Raw genomic sequence first — 14,413 nt, 5'->3', positions numbered from 1 at the left:
CAGCAGCAGGAGACACATCATCACACTGCTGCTCAGCTCAGGTACACAGAGGCAGATAGACCAGGATCCACCTGGGTTTAAGGCTTTTATATCCAGATTGAAAGAGTTTCAGCCTTACGATAAACTAGGATACTTTAAGTTGACTTGGTTTTTTTTTGTTGAACTTCTTTTTATTTCCTTTTATCAAATGCAATCATACAGTACAGTCACATGTTCAGAGACACAGCACAGGCATAAATGTCTTAGGGGGCAGTCCATGGATTTCGGTATCCTCTCAATGTCCATATACTATAGTTCCCATTCTCAAAAAACAGGAATGAATAGTGACATTTGTCCACGAACACATAGAAAACAAATAAATAAACAGAAAAATACATTATATATATATATATATATATATATATATATATTTATATAAAAAAACATGTAGTGTTCACCTTTAAATGAGGAGAAAAGAAATCCACAGGAATTGTTTCACTATCTCTTAGATCCCATCAACTGAAAAAAATATGAAATAATTGGGGACCATTTAGTCAAGAGTACATCTGTTTTTAATTGTAACCTTGCGGTTGTGTTTAAGTTTACTTGTTAAAGTATACTTAAGACACTTAAGTATAAAAAGTATTTGAAAGGATTTCAGATACTTTCATGCAAGTGTGTGAGCGCTGTCTGAATCTTTTCTTCTTCTAACTGTAGCACTTTAATTAATTTGATGTGATATTGTTTGGGGAACGTTGCTAACAAAGTGTTTTTATTCAGTAGCCATCGCACTGCTACTTGAATAGAAATGACAGGTAATCTGTGGAGTTACAATTACCTTGTCTCGCTATAAAACTAGCAAGTGATGAATTGCAGCCCTATAGCTTTAAAGCTTTTAATTCCACTAACTGTTAAATCAGTAATCATAGTATTTCATAATGTATGAGCTTTTAGAAACAGTTTGAACAGTCATGCAGTTGTATAGTCACTCAAGTTTCAAGTGTGATTTGGTTTTTTTTTGTGACCAAATTTTTATTTAAAAGAACATCAGCTTGAGATTGTGATTGTTATGGATCAGCTGAAGACTTAATCTGAGTTTTTGAAGCATTTGCTGGCAGGTCAGACTGCCTGATACACAGAAAGTAAACTGATGTGTTCATGGTTGTGTCTGACAGTGCTGACACTTTATTCTGCGTTAGAGAAGCAAGAAGTTGAAGTTTAAAGAGGCAGACCTCTGTTGGCGATAAATAGGAAATCTGCATCAACAACCCTATTAACCCCCTACAGATTCAGTATATTATGGTCATTTTGTGCTATGGGGCAATAAAAATCAAATGTATTGCCCCTTTAACTCAGACTCTGGCCTCTGCTGACACCTAGTGCTACAACACAGTAATTACAATTCTGAATCTGATGCAGCTCACTTCAAACTTCAAGTCAGGTAAAACAAACACTAAGATTATTAGGGGTCCAAGCACATAAGTGCGAGGAACCCTATTGTAATTGTTCCGATTATTATTATTAGGGGTCCAAGCACGTAGTGCGAGGAACCCTATTGTAATTGTTCCGATTATTATTATTTATTATTATTATTATTATTATTTTTCTTCTCGTGCCCTAAAAGTATATGCACCTCAGAAACCATAAGCCCCACAGCACCCAAACTTTCCACATAGGTTGGAAATGTCACCCACTACTCAGGCAACAAAAATGACACCAATCCACCTGATGGTGGCGCTATAACAGCCCCCTGCACGTTTTGGTCCATAACTCCTGAACCGTGAGTCACAGAATCAAAATTCCACTTCTCCTGGATTCCCTGGATCCCCATGCATCTATCCAGACAGGCCACGCCCATTTCCGTCTGACTAGATTTTCCGCCATTTTGAATTTTCTCAAAAACCTATTTTTGCCAACTCCTCCTAGACCGTTGAGGCAATCACCTCCAAATTTGGTGTGCATCACCTCTGGATCCCCATGATTAAAAGTTATGGAAATCGGTTTGATATTCCCTACCGTTCTGATTTAATTAGCTTCCAAAGTTTAATCAGACGTTGTGGGCGGGGTCTATTTCACAGAAACTGCCGTAACTCATGAGTGCATCATGCTACCTGCACCAAATTTGGTAGACATGTGCAGATGTCTACTCTGAGATACCAGCCCGAATGTCCTGTCATGTCACCCATAGGGGGCGCTACAGCAACGTTTCAGATTATAAATGCCCATAACTCAGTAACTATACATCATAGAAACAAAATTCTTTTGTTCCTGTATTCCTTGGGTAAAGCCGCATCATTGTGATAGGCCCCGCCCAGTCCCGCCATATTTGATTTTCCGCCATTTTGATTTTTCTGAAAAACCTATTTTTGCAAACTCCTCCTAGACCGTTGAGGCAATCATCTCCAAATTTGGTATGCATTATCTCTGGCCTCTCCTGATTGAAAATTATGAAAAGATTTCCTGTACTCCATATCGTTTGGCCGCTACAGGCCAATCAATTATAGGGCGTGGCACATATGTGACAAAATTAGCCATAACTCAATAACGCCTTGTGCTATCTCAACCAAAGTTGGTGCACTTGTGCAGGTATCAACTCTGAGGCCATGTGCAAAATTTGGTGCCCACAACACGCATGTACCCTAGAGGTCACCAGATGCTTGGACCCCGTCATTGCCGCATGCGGCTATATTTATTATTATTAGGGGTCCAAGCACATAAGTGCGAGGAACCCTATTGTAATTGTTCCGATTATTATTATTATTATTATTATTAGGGCCCGAGCACGACTTCGTGCGAAGCCCTATTGAAACTGAAGGAATTATTATTATTATTATTATTATTATTATTATTATTCGCCGGACAAAAAAATCGGACTTTTGAGGGCCTAAACGTGCTCGGAAAGTTGCGAAACTTTGCACACGCGTCAGAAGTGGCGAAAAATTATATATTTTATGGGTCTCGCGCATGGGTGTGGCAAAATGGCTCGATAGCGCCCCCTACAAACGATACCTCGCCGTACGTTTCCCCTAGACGTACGAAATTTGGTAGGCACGTGTATCATGTCCAGACTTAAAAAAAAGTCTATTGGTACCATGCGCCTAAACCCAACAGGAAGTCGGCCATTTTGACATTTTTGGACGTTTTTTGCCGTTTGCAGGGGTCGTACTTTAACGAACTCGTCCTAGGCGAATGATCGGATCCGCGTCAAACTCGGTCAGCGTGTATAAAAGAGCTGGACGATGAAAAGTTATCAAAAGCTTGAGTTTTCGTCACACGGCGTGGGCGTGGTGAGGCGGCGAATTTCCACGTTTCGCCACGAAACAGGAAGTGGGTTGTAACGCCACTGTACATGGTCAAATCTGGACCAAACTTCACACGCTGCATGAGAGTCGCGGCCTGAACGCGTCTACGTGCCGATATTCGGTTATAGTCATAGCGCCACCTACTGGCGAGAGGAAATGACATGTTTTATACTGGGGTGTGCTACTACTAGCGGGTTGACCAGATCCACCTCAAATGTGGTCAGTAAAGCCATAGGACCTTGATGACGCTCCGTGATGAAGATCGGGAGCGTTCGTCGCACGGCGTTGCCTTGGCGGCGCGGCGAATTACGATGCTTCGCCGTGAAACAGGAAGCTGCGTTAACTTGAGTTTACGTCGTCCGATCGGCACCGGATTTCGCATGCTGGTCCAGAGTCCAGGCCTGAGGACATCTACAGGCCGATTGGGAGTCATAGGCATTGCGCCACCTACTGGCGACACCAAACAGGAAGTGGGTTGTAACGCGACTCTACGTGGTCAAATCTGGCCCACACTTCACATGTCGGATGAGAGTCCCGGCCTGAACGCGTCTACGTGCCGATATTCTGTTATAGCCATAGCGCCGCCTACTGGCGACAGGAAGATGTGTGAACTTGAGCGTACGTTGTCCGATCTGAACCGGATTTCACATGAGGGACGAGAGTCCAGGCCTGAGGACATCTACATGTCCCGCGGCTGCAACACACCCCGACTTGCACACGGAGGCGAGGGCCCGCTCATCACTGCTTGCAGTTTTAATTATTATTATTTTTCTTCTCGTGCCCTAAAAGTATCTTTATTATTATTTTTCTTCTCGTGCCCTAAAAGTATCTGCACCTCATAAACCATAAGCCCCACAGCACCCAAACTTTCCACATAGGTTGGAAATGTCACCCACTACTCAGGCAACAAAAATGACACCAATCCACCTGATGGTGGCGCTATAACAGCCCCCTGCACGTTTTGGTCCATAACTCCTGAACCGTGAGTCACAGAATCAAAATTCCACTTCTCCTGGATTCCCTGGATCCCCATGCATCTATCCAGATAGGCCACGCCCATTTCCGTCTGACTAGATTTTCCGCCATTTTGAATTTTATCAAAAACCTATTTTTGCCAACTCCTCCTAGACCGTTGAGGCAATCATCTCCAAATTTGGTGTGCATCACCTCTGGATCCCCATGATTAAAAGTTATGGAAATCGGTTTGATATTCCCTACCGTTCTGATTTAATTAGCTTCCAAAGTTTAATCAAACGTTGTGGGCGGGGTCTATTTAACAGAAACTGCCGTAACTCATGAGTGCATTGTGCTACCTGCACCAAATTTGGTACATATGTGCAGATGTCTACTCTGAGATACCAGCCCGAATTTGCTGTCATTTCACCCATAGGGGGCGCTACAGCAACGTTTTAAATTTTAAATGCCCATAACTCAGTAACTATACATCATAGAAACAAAATTCTTGTGTTCCTGTATTCCTTGGGTAAAGCCGCATCATTTTGATAGGCTCCGCCCATTCCCGCCATATTTGATTTTCCGCCATTTTGAATTTTCTCAAAAACCTATTTTTGCAAACTCCTCCTAGACCGTTGAGGCAATCGTCTCCAAATTTGGTATGCATGATCTCTGGCCTCCCCTGATTAAAAGTTATGAAAAGATTTCCTGTACTCCATATCGTTTGGCCGCTATAGGCCAATCATTTGTGGGGCGTGGCACATATGTGACAAAATGAGCCATAACTCATCAACGCCTTGTGCTGTCTTAACCAAAGTTGGTGCACTTGTGCAGGTATCAACTCTGGGGCCATGTGCAACATTTGGTGTCTATAACACGCATTTACCCTACAGGTCACCAGATGCTTGGACCCCGTCATTGCCGCATGCGGCTATATTTATTATTATGAATTATCTATTTGACTCAGGTCTGGTTTGTACTTGTGCAGACAGTATGTAAGTTGTGTTGGTTTGCTTGGTGTTTTTCTCCTGCAGCCTCAGCTCTCACTAACTCACTGAGCCTTTTTCTGCATGACAGTCCTGCTGCTCTGTCTGCATGTTCATAGAAATGCCATAATAACCCAAGTGCTTCTGTTTCGGCATCTTCCCATACTGTTGTATGCATTATGAAGAGTTTGTTTCCAAAATGTCATATATCCATTGTGGAAAACATCATTAGCTGAAGTTCACCATTCAATATGTTTAAAATATAAGCGATCCAGTTTGAGAAAGTGTTATTTTGTCAACCAAAGACAAAACTACCCTTTAAAAAGTACCATAATTTGTAACTTTGTGTTATGAATCATTGTATAAGAGTAGGTATGATTTTTCACAAATGGTGGATATTTTCATTTTCTCTTCATACAGAGTCTATTCTTCATATCTGGATAATATACTCACTGGAATATAGGAAGCTACTCAGGAATAAATGAAATAAACCAAATGCATTTTAACTCTAGAAAGGCTAGTGAAGTTTAGTTTAGTTTAGTTTAAAGAGAAGACCAACATGCCATCAGTTAAGAGGTAAATATAATTATAAGAACTTATTTCCTTGTGGGATTTAGAAAATCTCACAACACTGGTTTGTACAGAAAGTGGATTAGGAAAAGTTATGAAGAGACACAATTTGAAAGCTGAGATGGTTCAATTCTAAAATTCAGAGCTAAAAGTGAAGACTGTGGCTGAAACTTTCTAGTGTTAACACACACCTTGTTGGGTATTATTTTCTTACTTATCCAACACCCCTCCAGCCAATTAGATGAACTTAATTCAAACAAATGTCATAGGTTTTAGTCTGACTGACAACAAACAAAAGGTGGATGTGTTTTCTTACCGTTGACACAAAACTTTATTTTTTTGTCATGTCGAGAAGGTTAAAAGTCACTAAATCAGCATCATAACTCAGAAACTCAGGTATAGTATAAGTTTTTCAGAGTTTCTTCATCATCATCTGACTTTGGAGGGCCAAGTAGGAAATTTGTTTTTCCAATATATCTGATCGCACCTGAACGCACCAAGAATCAGAGTCACTTTATTCACCTCGTACAATAAATAGTACAGGAAACCGGTACAGGAACACTTTGAAAAAACATCTGCTGTCCCTCTGTTCTCCAGACTGGGAGTCCTGCTCAGACCAGCCGCCCCCTCTCCTCCTCCTCTTCCTCCCCCTCTTCCTCTTCCTCCCCCTCCTCCCCCCCACCTTCCCCCTCCACTGAGGCTCCCCGTCGGCCCAGTTTCTCCTTCTCCTGGCTCAACCCCCTCTACAAGAAGAAGTAGAGGAGCGGCGTTGGAAATGAATTTTTTCCCATGGAGAGAAAAAGGAGAAAACGCTCGACACGCCACAGTCAGGTTTAAAAAGGCATTTCAACAATTCAAGCCTTGGGACTCTTATTACACACTGAGAACCTGCATGTGGCGGTCTGAAATTAGTTTTTTTTATCAGCTGAATTTCCACGTTTGAGTTCAGTTTGATCTTTGGTTTCCACCCAGTTTAAAATAGAATAGTACTTTTGTCAGAAATAGACCTGATTTAGATCCGAGTCCTTGCTGTGAGAAACACTGCCTTTTTCTGATGGGGCTCTTATTTTGAAAAGGTAAAAAACACCAAAGATCTTCGTAAGGTTGGAATCGAGTCACAGTTTTAATTGCTTGAGACTTGATTTGATGCTTGAAGAGAAGACTTGAGACTTGACTTGACTTGGGACTTGACTCTGACTTGTACTCTGATGACTTGAAAAGGTTTCTAAAGTCTTGACTTGAGATCTTGTGTTTATGTAAATGACTTAGATTGAAAGTGATGAGATTTGTTCCAGCAGACGACTGAATTTAAATTCTGTTTTCTGAATTTGTATGGAATGATTGAATTTATTGAAGTTGAAACTGATTATAGAAATCAAACTCATGATGCTCTTACCAAGTTTTTTTTCCTATTAAAACCATATTGCATTGAAAAGTCCTAGATATTTAGTTTTCTTTAAGATATTAAATTGATACTGGACTCTTGATTTGTTCTGACTTGACTTGGACTTGACTTGGTGATCTACATTTAGACTTGAGCCTCACAACTTGAGACTGACTTGGGACTAGAAATAAAATAAAATCACAACTACAGAAAAAAGATCAATGAAGTAAAAACAGATCAAGTGAACAAGATTCATCTGGTTTCACTGCAGTATGATCCAAGTGTTGCGTTTGATTTATTTATGATTAATTGATTAGATGATTGGATGATGAATTAGGTCTTGAATGTATTTTTTTTTTTTTACCACACTGGTTCAGGTGCATGTCTGTGTCACTGGAGAATCCCTCTGTGTGTCTGAGTGTCTCAGCAGTGTTTGGTGTTTTATAAGCTTGTGTCCAGGCTGATAGGTGATATTGGTTTTGTTTGAGGCATTTATTGATAAAAATAAATCTGATTTCACCTAAAATGTTAACATGTGAGTGTGTGAGTCTCTCTCTCTCTCTCTCTTCATTTCATTTCAATGCTTTATTGGCATGAGAGTTAAAAAAAAACAAATATTGCCAAAGCATGTAACAAGAAATTAATCAATTGACCAACATTACAGAAAATGAATTCCATCCCCTCCGATGTATCTTTGTGTGTGTGTGTGTGTGTGCGTGTGTGTGTGTTTGTGTGTCTCACGCACGCGCACTTGTTTATTTATTAAAATACGCACAAAGGAAAATAGAAAGCAGACAGAACAGGGAATAAAGTCCGCATACCAAAACTATTGCAAAAATCCAGCAAAAATGTTTCCAGTTTTTTGACAGCTGCTGACTCGCCAACGTCATTTACAGCCGCCGGAAAAAGGAGCAAAACTGAATTCAGCAAAACTGAAGGAGAACGAACACAACTTCCGGTTTCAGCGAGTCGCCTTCAAAATAAAAGCACACACGATTATGACATCAAGGTTTTTGTTCAGCAGACACTGCCGCAGAAAACAATACTGGACGCCCTGCAAGCCCAAATGTGCATCCCATTAATAAAAAAAAAATCACATTTACTATTTAAATTTTAAGCATTTAGCTGAAACTCTTCCCCAGAATGACTGAGAGTGAGTGCAACTGTAGATGTAAGAAAGATGTAAGAAAATCCTCCTGTCGCCCTGGAAAGATGTTGTGTGACAGAAAAGTGCTGCGTGTGGAAATAAGATCTGAGGAGAACAGATAGGATCCTTTCTTCCTTTCCTGATCCACTGCGTGTGTGACAGGCAGCAGGCCACGCCCATCCCCATCCCCATCCCCATCCCCTTTAAATCTACTGTAACCTGAGAGCTGAGGTTTTTTAAATTTCATAGCACTCTTTGTTTCTAAATGTTTCAAACCAACCTGAATTGAGGAAGCAGAGCCTTGTAGTTTTGAATTTTGAAGATTATTCATTGAGCCATCTGCTGATTCCAGTCAGACTCTGTGAATATTATTATATATACTGAATATATTGGATGTGGCTAACAAGTTTGTCTGGTGCTTTTGCCATAATGGCATCTAAATCTTCCCTCTGCTGTTAAAGCTGCAAACTCAGTTGAAAAATGTAAACAGCGTGTTAAAACCTTCTTCCTGGATTTCCATTGATTTTATTGTTTTATGTGCTTCTTGTGTGCACAGAATGTGATAAAATTTGCAGAAAAGCAGTATTTATATGTAAGTAAATATATATGATACCAGTAGTATTTATAAGCATATAAGATCAGATATGTTCAGTACTGTGCAAAAGTCTTAGGCACCCTCAATGTTTTATATACATTTTGTCTTAGATGTTTATTTATTTGTTTTCTGCATTAGTGTGTCAGTAGATTGCTCTTTATATATATATTTTTTGATATTTAGAAACTTTTAATTTCATTATTTTTGAAAGCATCTTCACTTTGCACACTACTGTAGCCTATATATAAATATACTTTCACTGATGGAGCCGCTATAGCAGTGATTCTCAACCTTTTTCATATCAAGGACCCCTAATTTAGTCCACATTAGGCCCATGGACCCCCATTTGATGAGATTTTGTCTCTCGAACCCAAATCTGAGAATATTTTTATTGGTAGATATGATTTTGGCCATCTGTATTGCAGGTAGAGAGATAACAGTGAAACTATAATCAAAACAGTCATTCCTCTACATTCTCCAATGCTGTTAGCGTCTTGTAAATGAAATAATGGTGAAGTTTAACACTTCATCAGTTTGCTGGGGACCCCCTGAAACTCCCTCAAGGACCCCTGGTGGTCTGCGGACCCCACGTTGGGACCCACTGCGCTATAGAATATAAACGAGCAGAAAGTGACTGGTTCCCTCCACAGAGCAGAGGAACACCAGCAGCTGATCTCCTCCCCTGTCTTATCTGTGGCCTCAGTTCAGATAGTGGAGCTCAGAAATAACCCTCCTCCTTATCTGGATGTTGTTGACAAAAGATTATAATGCTTCAAAGCAGGTATAAAGTCTGTTTAGTCAGAGGGTAAAAGGTGTTTGGGGAGGGCTTCGGTCTCTTGGGGAGGAATTAGAGCGCATGAATTTAGAAATTTGGTCATTTTATTCATATATGTTTAAACACCTTGCTATAGTAATAAAATAAGGAGAAGAATGCTGAGAAGAGGATGGAGATTTTTGTGAAATAATTCAACTGTGCACTAATTATTCAATTATTTAATTATTTACACTGGTGTATATATTGGAGTATGATGCACATATTTGTACATAATCCTTATTTCTCTTATTTCTATATTATTATTATTAGTATTATTATATATTGTAGTATAATGCACATATTTGACATATTTCTTATGCTTATATATATTTCTCTTCTACAATGTGAGCAACTGCAATGTAACCCAATTTCCCCTCGGGGATCAATAAAGTATTTCTGATTCTGATTCTGAAGATGAAAAAGAAACTATTTTGCTTTTATTTTGAAAATCCATTACAGGAAGTAGTTGCGTTATTCTAGTGAGCTTTACACAGACCTCTTTAAGCTGAGCTGGCTGTTTGGCTGTTTTGGGCTGGAGTGCACTTGCTGTTCCTGTCTCTGTCGACGAGTTTTCCTGAGTGGGATCTGTCACTAAACAGGAACATTTATATTTCCTGAGTGGAAGGCACGCTGAGCTAGTTTGCTGTTCACGCTTTCCGACAGTTAAGCTCAAGTTTTAACTGAAAAGAGTTTCCAGCTCTGCCAAATCGACGCCATGGATCCCGCCAGCCAAGGTAATTGTTAGCTTGGGCAGGCTAGTTAGCTAACGTTAGCTGGGCAAACGGCTGTGCTAGCTTAGCCTTGGGTGACAGAAATTCGTGAATTATTAGCTAACCAGACAGCACATATCTGTTATGAATTCACCCACCTCCAGCCAGCTCGTGTCGCTATCTATGTGACAGTTTGTTGTCCTGGAAGTGTGAATTGTTTACCGCTAATAAATTATTAATTCTGCAGCAACGTGAAGACAGGACGGGCCCAGTTGGTAAATGTCAGGGACAGCAGCCAGTGAAGGGGACAGGGAGGCGGATCGTGTTACTATTAGTGACAACATTCAATCCGTGCTGGCTAATCTAGCTAGCAGGTGAACGTTGAATATTGGAGGAATCATTTCCGCGAAACTGGCAAACCCTGTGAACTTTTCTAAACACACCAGGTTTATATTAATGATTGTAAACAAAAGACTTGTAGTTCAGGCTGCTGGCTTCTCATGTATCTACCTGTAGTAATGAGTGTGTCGGTGTAGCTGAGTAGAGTCACACTTTTTCCCGTATACCCAGATTTGCTGACTAATTGAGCGTTGACGATAACCCCTTCACTAGTCTAGCTGGGTCTTTATCACTGTCCCAGTTGGCTAAGTGTATTGACTGTATTGATAGATGTCATGGCTGCTCCACCTTCCTTCTAAGCTGCATCTGTTAGCCCAAATCCAGTGGACAGACCAGACAAGTTTCACTGAATATTTTCTGCTTTATCATTGTGTAACTCTGTCAGGTCTTGTTTACTGCTTTTCCTCAAAGTAGCTGCTTGTTGTTCTTTGGTTCCAGGTACTTTGCATTGGAAGAAGCAAACAAACATTTTCATGGCGGCATTAGGCTAAGTGATGATCTTTATGGCTGCAGAAGCACTTTGGGAGTTTCCTAATGAGATCCCAGAGCTGTTTGTGATGATGAGTGGCCTGATAGACGTGCCACCTCACATTAGGCTTCCTCTGCCTCAGCCCGGCCTGCTGTGGACGTACTGCTTATTTCTGCTGATAGGAAGTGAGTAGGGATGCCTCCATTTGTCTTGTCTCTAATATGACAAGGCAGAGAATTGAGTTAAGTGGCCCTTATCTCTTCTTATGAAATAGGGCTGGGCAATAATTCAATATGATCGTTTATCGTCTTTCAGTGGAATCATATCGTGATGATATGAAAATATTTTGATAACATGACACACATTTCTGCCGTCTAAATTGATGATGACAAGCAAATTTTACTTTAAAACTCTCATAAAATGAGGTATGGTATGAATATTATTTGAAAATTTCTGTTTTGTTTGACACCACACCTAACATTACCATTCGGTTCAATGAGATGAACATTCATTTGCTTATTTAACCTGATTTTGCATACATGAACCATATTGTCATATATATTGATATTGAGAAAAATCCTTATGATTATCATGATATTAATTTCAACCATATCACCCAGCCCTACTATGAAATGTCAGTACTAAATGAGGAGTTCAAGGCCTACAATGGGACTTTGGCTGAGCTGGGGACTTTGCCTCGCTCTGATGTTAATATTTTTTAAAGGAAAATCCCCACTCTTAAACACTTCAACACTGTTAAAAACAGCTGTTGGTGATGTACGTTGCATTTCTGTGTCCTGTGACATCACCTCCAGATGTTTCCAGCAGCTACAGTGGAGTTTGATGTGAGAAAATGTTTCAGGATGTAAAACATCAGCGGTAAACGTCAGGTTTTGGTGTCAGTCCCTCAGAATCAAAGAGCGAGGGCTTCTTTCTAGAGCCGCCATTTTGCACCGAGAGACGTTCAACAATCATACAGGGAGAAATCCATCGTGGAAGAGGAGAGAGACCGATTTCTCCACCCACAGGAGCAGGAGAGAGAGACCAGCATGCAATGCAGCAGAGAGACAGGTTGGGGTTTGTGTAAAGGGCGTGGCTGCGATCTAACTAGCTAACAGGTGCGGGGAAGTAAAATCTAACATCTGAGGAAAACGGCATCATCCACCTTTGTTTGAAAGCAACAAGTTCATGCCCTGTCTCTGGGGGGGGGCGTTGAAAGGCATTCTGGGAAACATAGGAAACCACTAAGTAGAAGTAGACGAGGCAGGTTGAGGGGAAAGTGTGTTCACTGATAAAGTAAACTGCAACACTTCATCACAAAATAACTCCTGGTGTGTATTGAACAGCACAGATTGATGATATCTCACAGTGTAAGAGGATCTGAAGGGGATTTTTTCCTTTAAATGAGTTGTGTCCCGGTTTAAATCCAAGCCCATAAAGAATGTCGTCTCTTTCTGACTTCTCTGCGTTTTACATCTCTGGCCGGTCTGAGTCAATATAGACCTTCAGGGTGGAGCCGCCAACTCGCACAAGGATGTTACTGCTGGCACTTTGAGTCCCACACAGCACTGTCTGCAGATACAGACACATTTAGTCTGTGTGTGTTGTTTGGCCTACTTTATTTTAAATAGCTAACGGTGAATAATGTTGTTGTGTAGTGTGCACTGTGCAACCGTATATTGCAATTTCAGTTCCCACAATTAAAATGGTAGAATATTGCTGTATTGGCAGTGTTGAAACGTTTCTGTTGTAGTTTAAAATAGTGGAGATGTTGATGAAAGATGCTGAAAGTGCAGTGAAATAATTGTATTCCTCAAATCTGTTTGTAATTATCATGATGAAAAATAATTGGGATTATCTTGTTGGCTGTAATGGTGCCGCCCTGCTGAGCTCCATGTGTCAGTGTACTCTGTCACTGTATAAGCTGACAGAGAAATTCCTGCACATTTTACTGTGTTTTGTCAGAGAAAAGCTGATACTGATTTCAGGTCAGAATCCAGTTTGACAGAATATTATCCTGGATGTCAAACAAACATCTTCCAGTCAGTTCACAGCAGGCGGTGGCAGAAGGTTTGGTGTCCAGTTTATCTGCTGTGATAGAAAACACACAGCTGAGTCAGTCTGAAGCTGTGAGCTTTGTGCAACCAGGATCTGACTGTCTGCTGGTCTGCTGGTCTGCTGGTCTGCTGCTGGACTTCTGCCTTCTGACCGCTCCTGTACTGACTTCTGACTGCTGTTCACACTGCAGGCTTTCACGCTCATATCTTGAGTTTTTTCATCTCTGTTGTTAAGCTGATGATACACAGGCAAATGTTAAGGGCAAGTTGGGAGAAAAATGAGAGGGCAATGAGCAAGAATAAGTGACAGATTTGGAGGAGTTGGAGGAGTGAAACTGGATGAAATGACAAACCAAGCTGTGATCTTGGCCTCCTCTGTTCTACTGAAAATGTAATTTAATCAATTTATCCACTGCAATTTCATAACGTGTAATATAGGCTTATGTATGGCTAGCTAGCTTGCTAGGTAAAAAGTTCTATAATACTTACAGCTATTATTTTCTAGTTGTGTTTACTATTTAGTAGCAGTTGGACCATTTTGAAAATATTTTGGGCTGAGGACAGGTCACCTGACCAGTTTTCTTGTCTCTGATTGGTTGATGTGGAAATCTTTGCCAGCAAAGTTTGGTCTCTGATCAAGTTTACCTAGATTTGAAACTGATAGATTGTTTTCAGTGAGAAAATATTTCCCCATATTTGCCCTAAAGATTTGCCTGTGTATCATCATCACCTTAAGATGCAGCTCGTATTTGAATATGAACTGACAGTGAAGTGGAGAAGACATGCGCAGAGAAACAACAACAGAAGACGTCACATCTGTTTTTGTACCTGCACGTCTCCTACTTGCTCACTTCAGATACACAGCATGAGCCTTTGGATTTTAACTGAATTGAGGCGTCGCCCCAAATACCAATCAAGCTGTTTGGCTTTCTTTCCTTTGTTTTGTCTCACTGGATCAGCCAAGCTGCAGTAGCTGCCAAAACTATGACATTTGTCTCATGAATGATGCAACATTTACATATCGTCATTGCAATGCTGACAAATTCC

At 40.6% G+C, this 14,413-nt stretch overlaps 1 protein-coding gene across 5 annotated transcripts in view; it reads left to right on the top strand.

Moving 5' to 3' along the window:
- Positions 1-10,269: 10,269 nt before the first annotated feature.
- tpd52l2b (tpd52 like 2b) overlaps positions 10,270-14,413 on the top strand; it is a 31,816-nt gene continuing 27,672 nt past the window's right edge. For all 5 annotated transcript variants that reach the window (XM_071531002.1, XM_071531001.1, XM_071531000.1 and 2 more), the window contains exon 1: positions 10,270-10,465. In XM_071531002.1, the coding sequence (XP_071387103.1) occupies positions 10,447-10,465 (19 nt within the window). In that variant the 5' untranslated portion in view covers positions 10,270-10,446. The remainder of the gene's footprint in view (positions 10,466-14,413) is intronic.

This window comes from Centroberyx affinis, unplaced genomic scaffold (assembly GCF_046629955.1).
Source record: "Centroberyx affinis isolate AG114_WGS23_722 - 3 ecotype Tasmania unplaced genomic scaffold, CSIRO-AGI_Caff_v1 ptg002015l_1, whole genome shotgun sequence".
Lineage (NCBI taxonomy): Eukaryota > Metazoa > Chordata > Actinopteri > Beryciformes > Berycidae > Centroberyx > Centroberyx affinis.
Note: the sequence above shows the minus strand (reverse complement) of the source record. Positions and strands in the feature narration are given on the sequence as shown.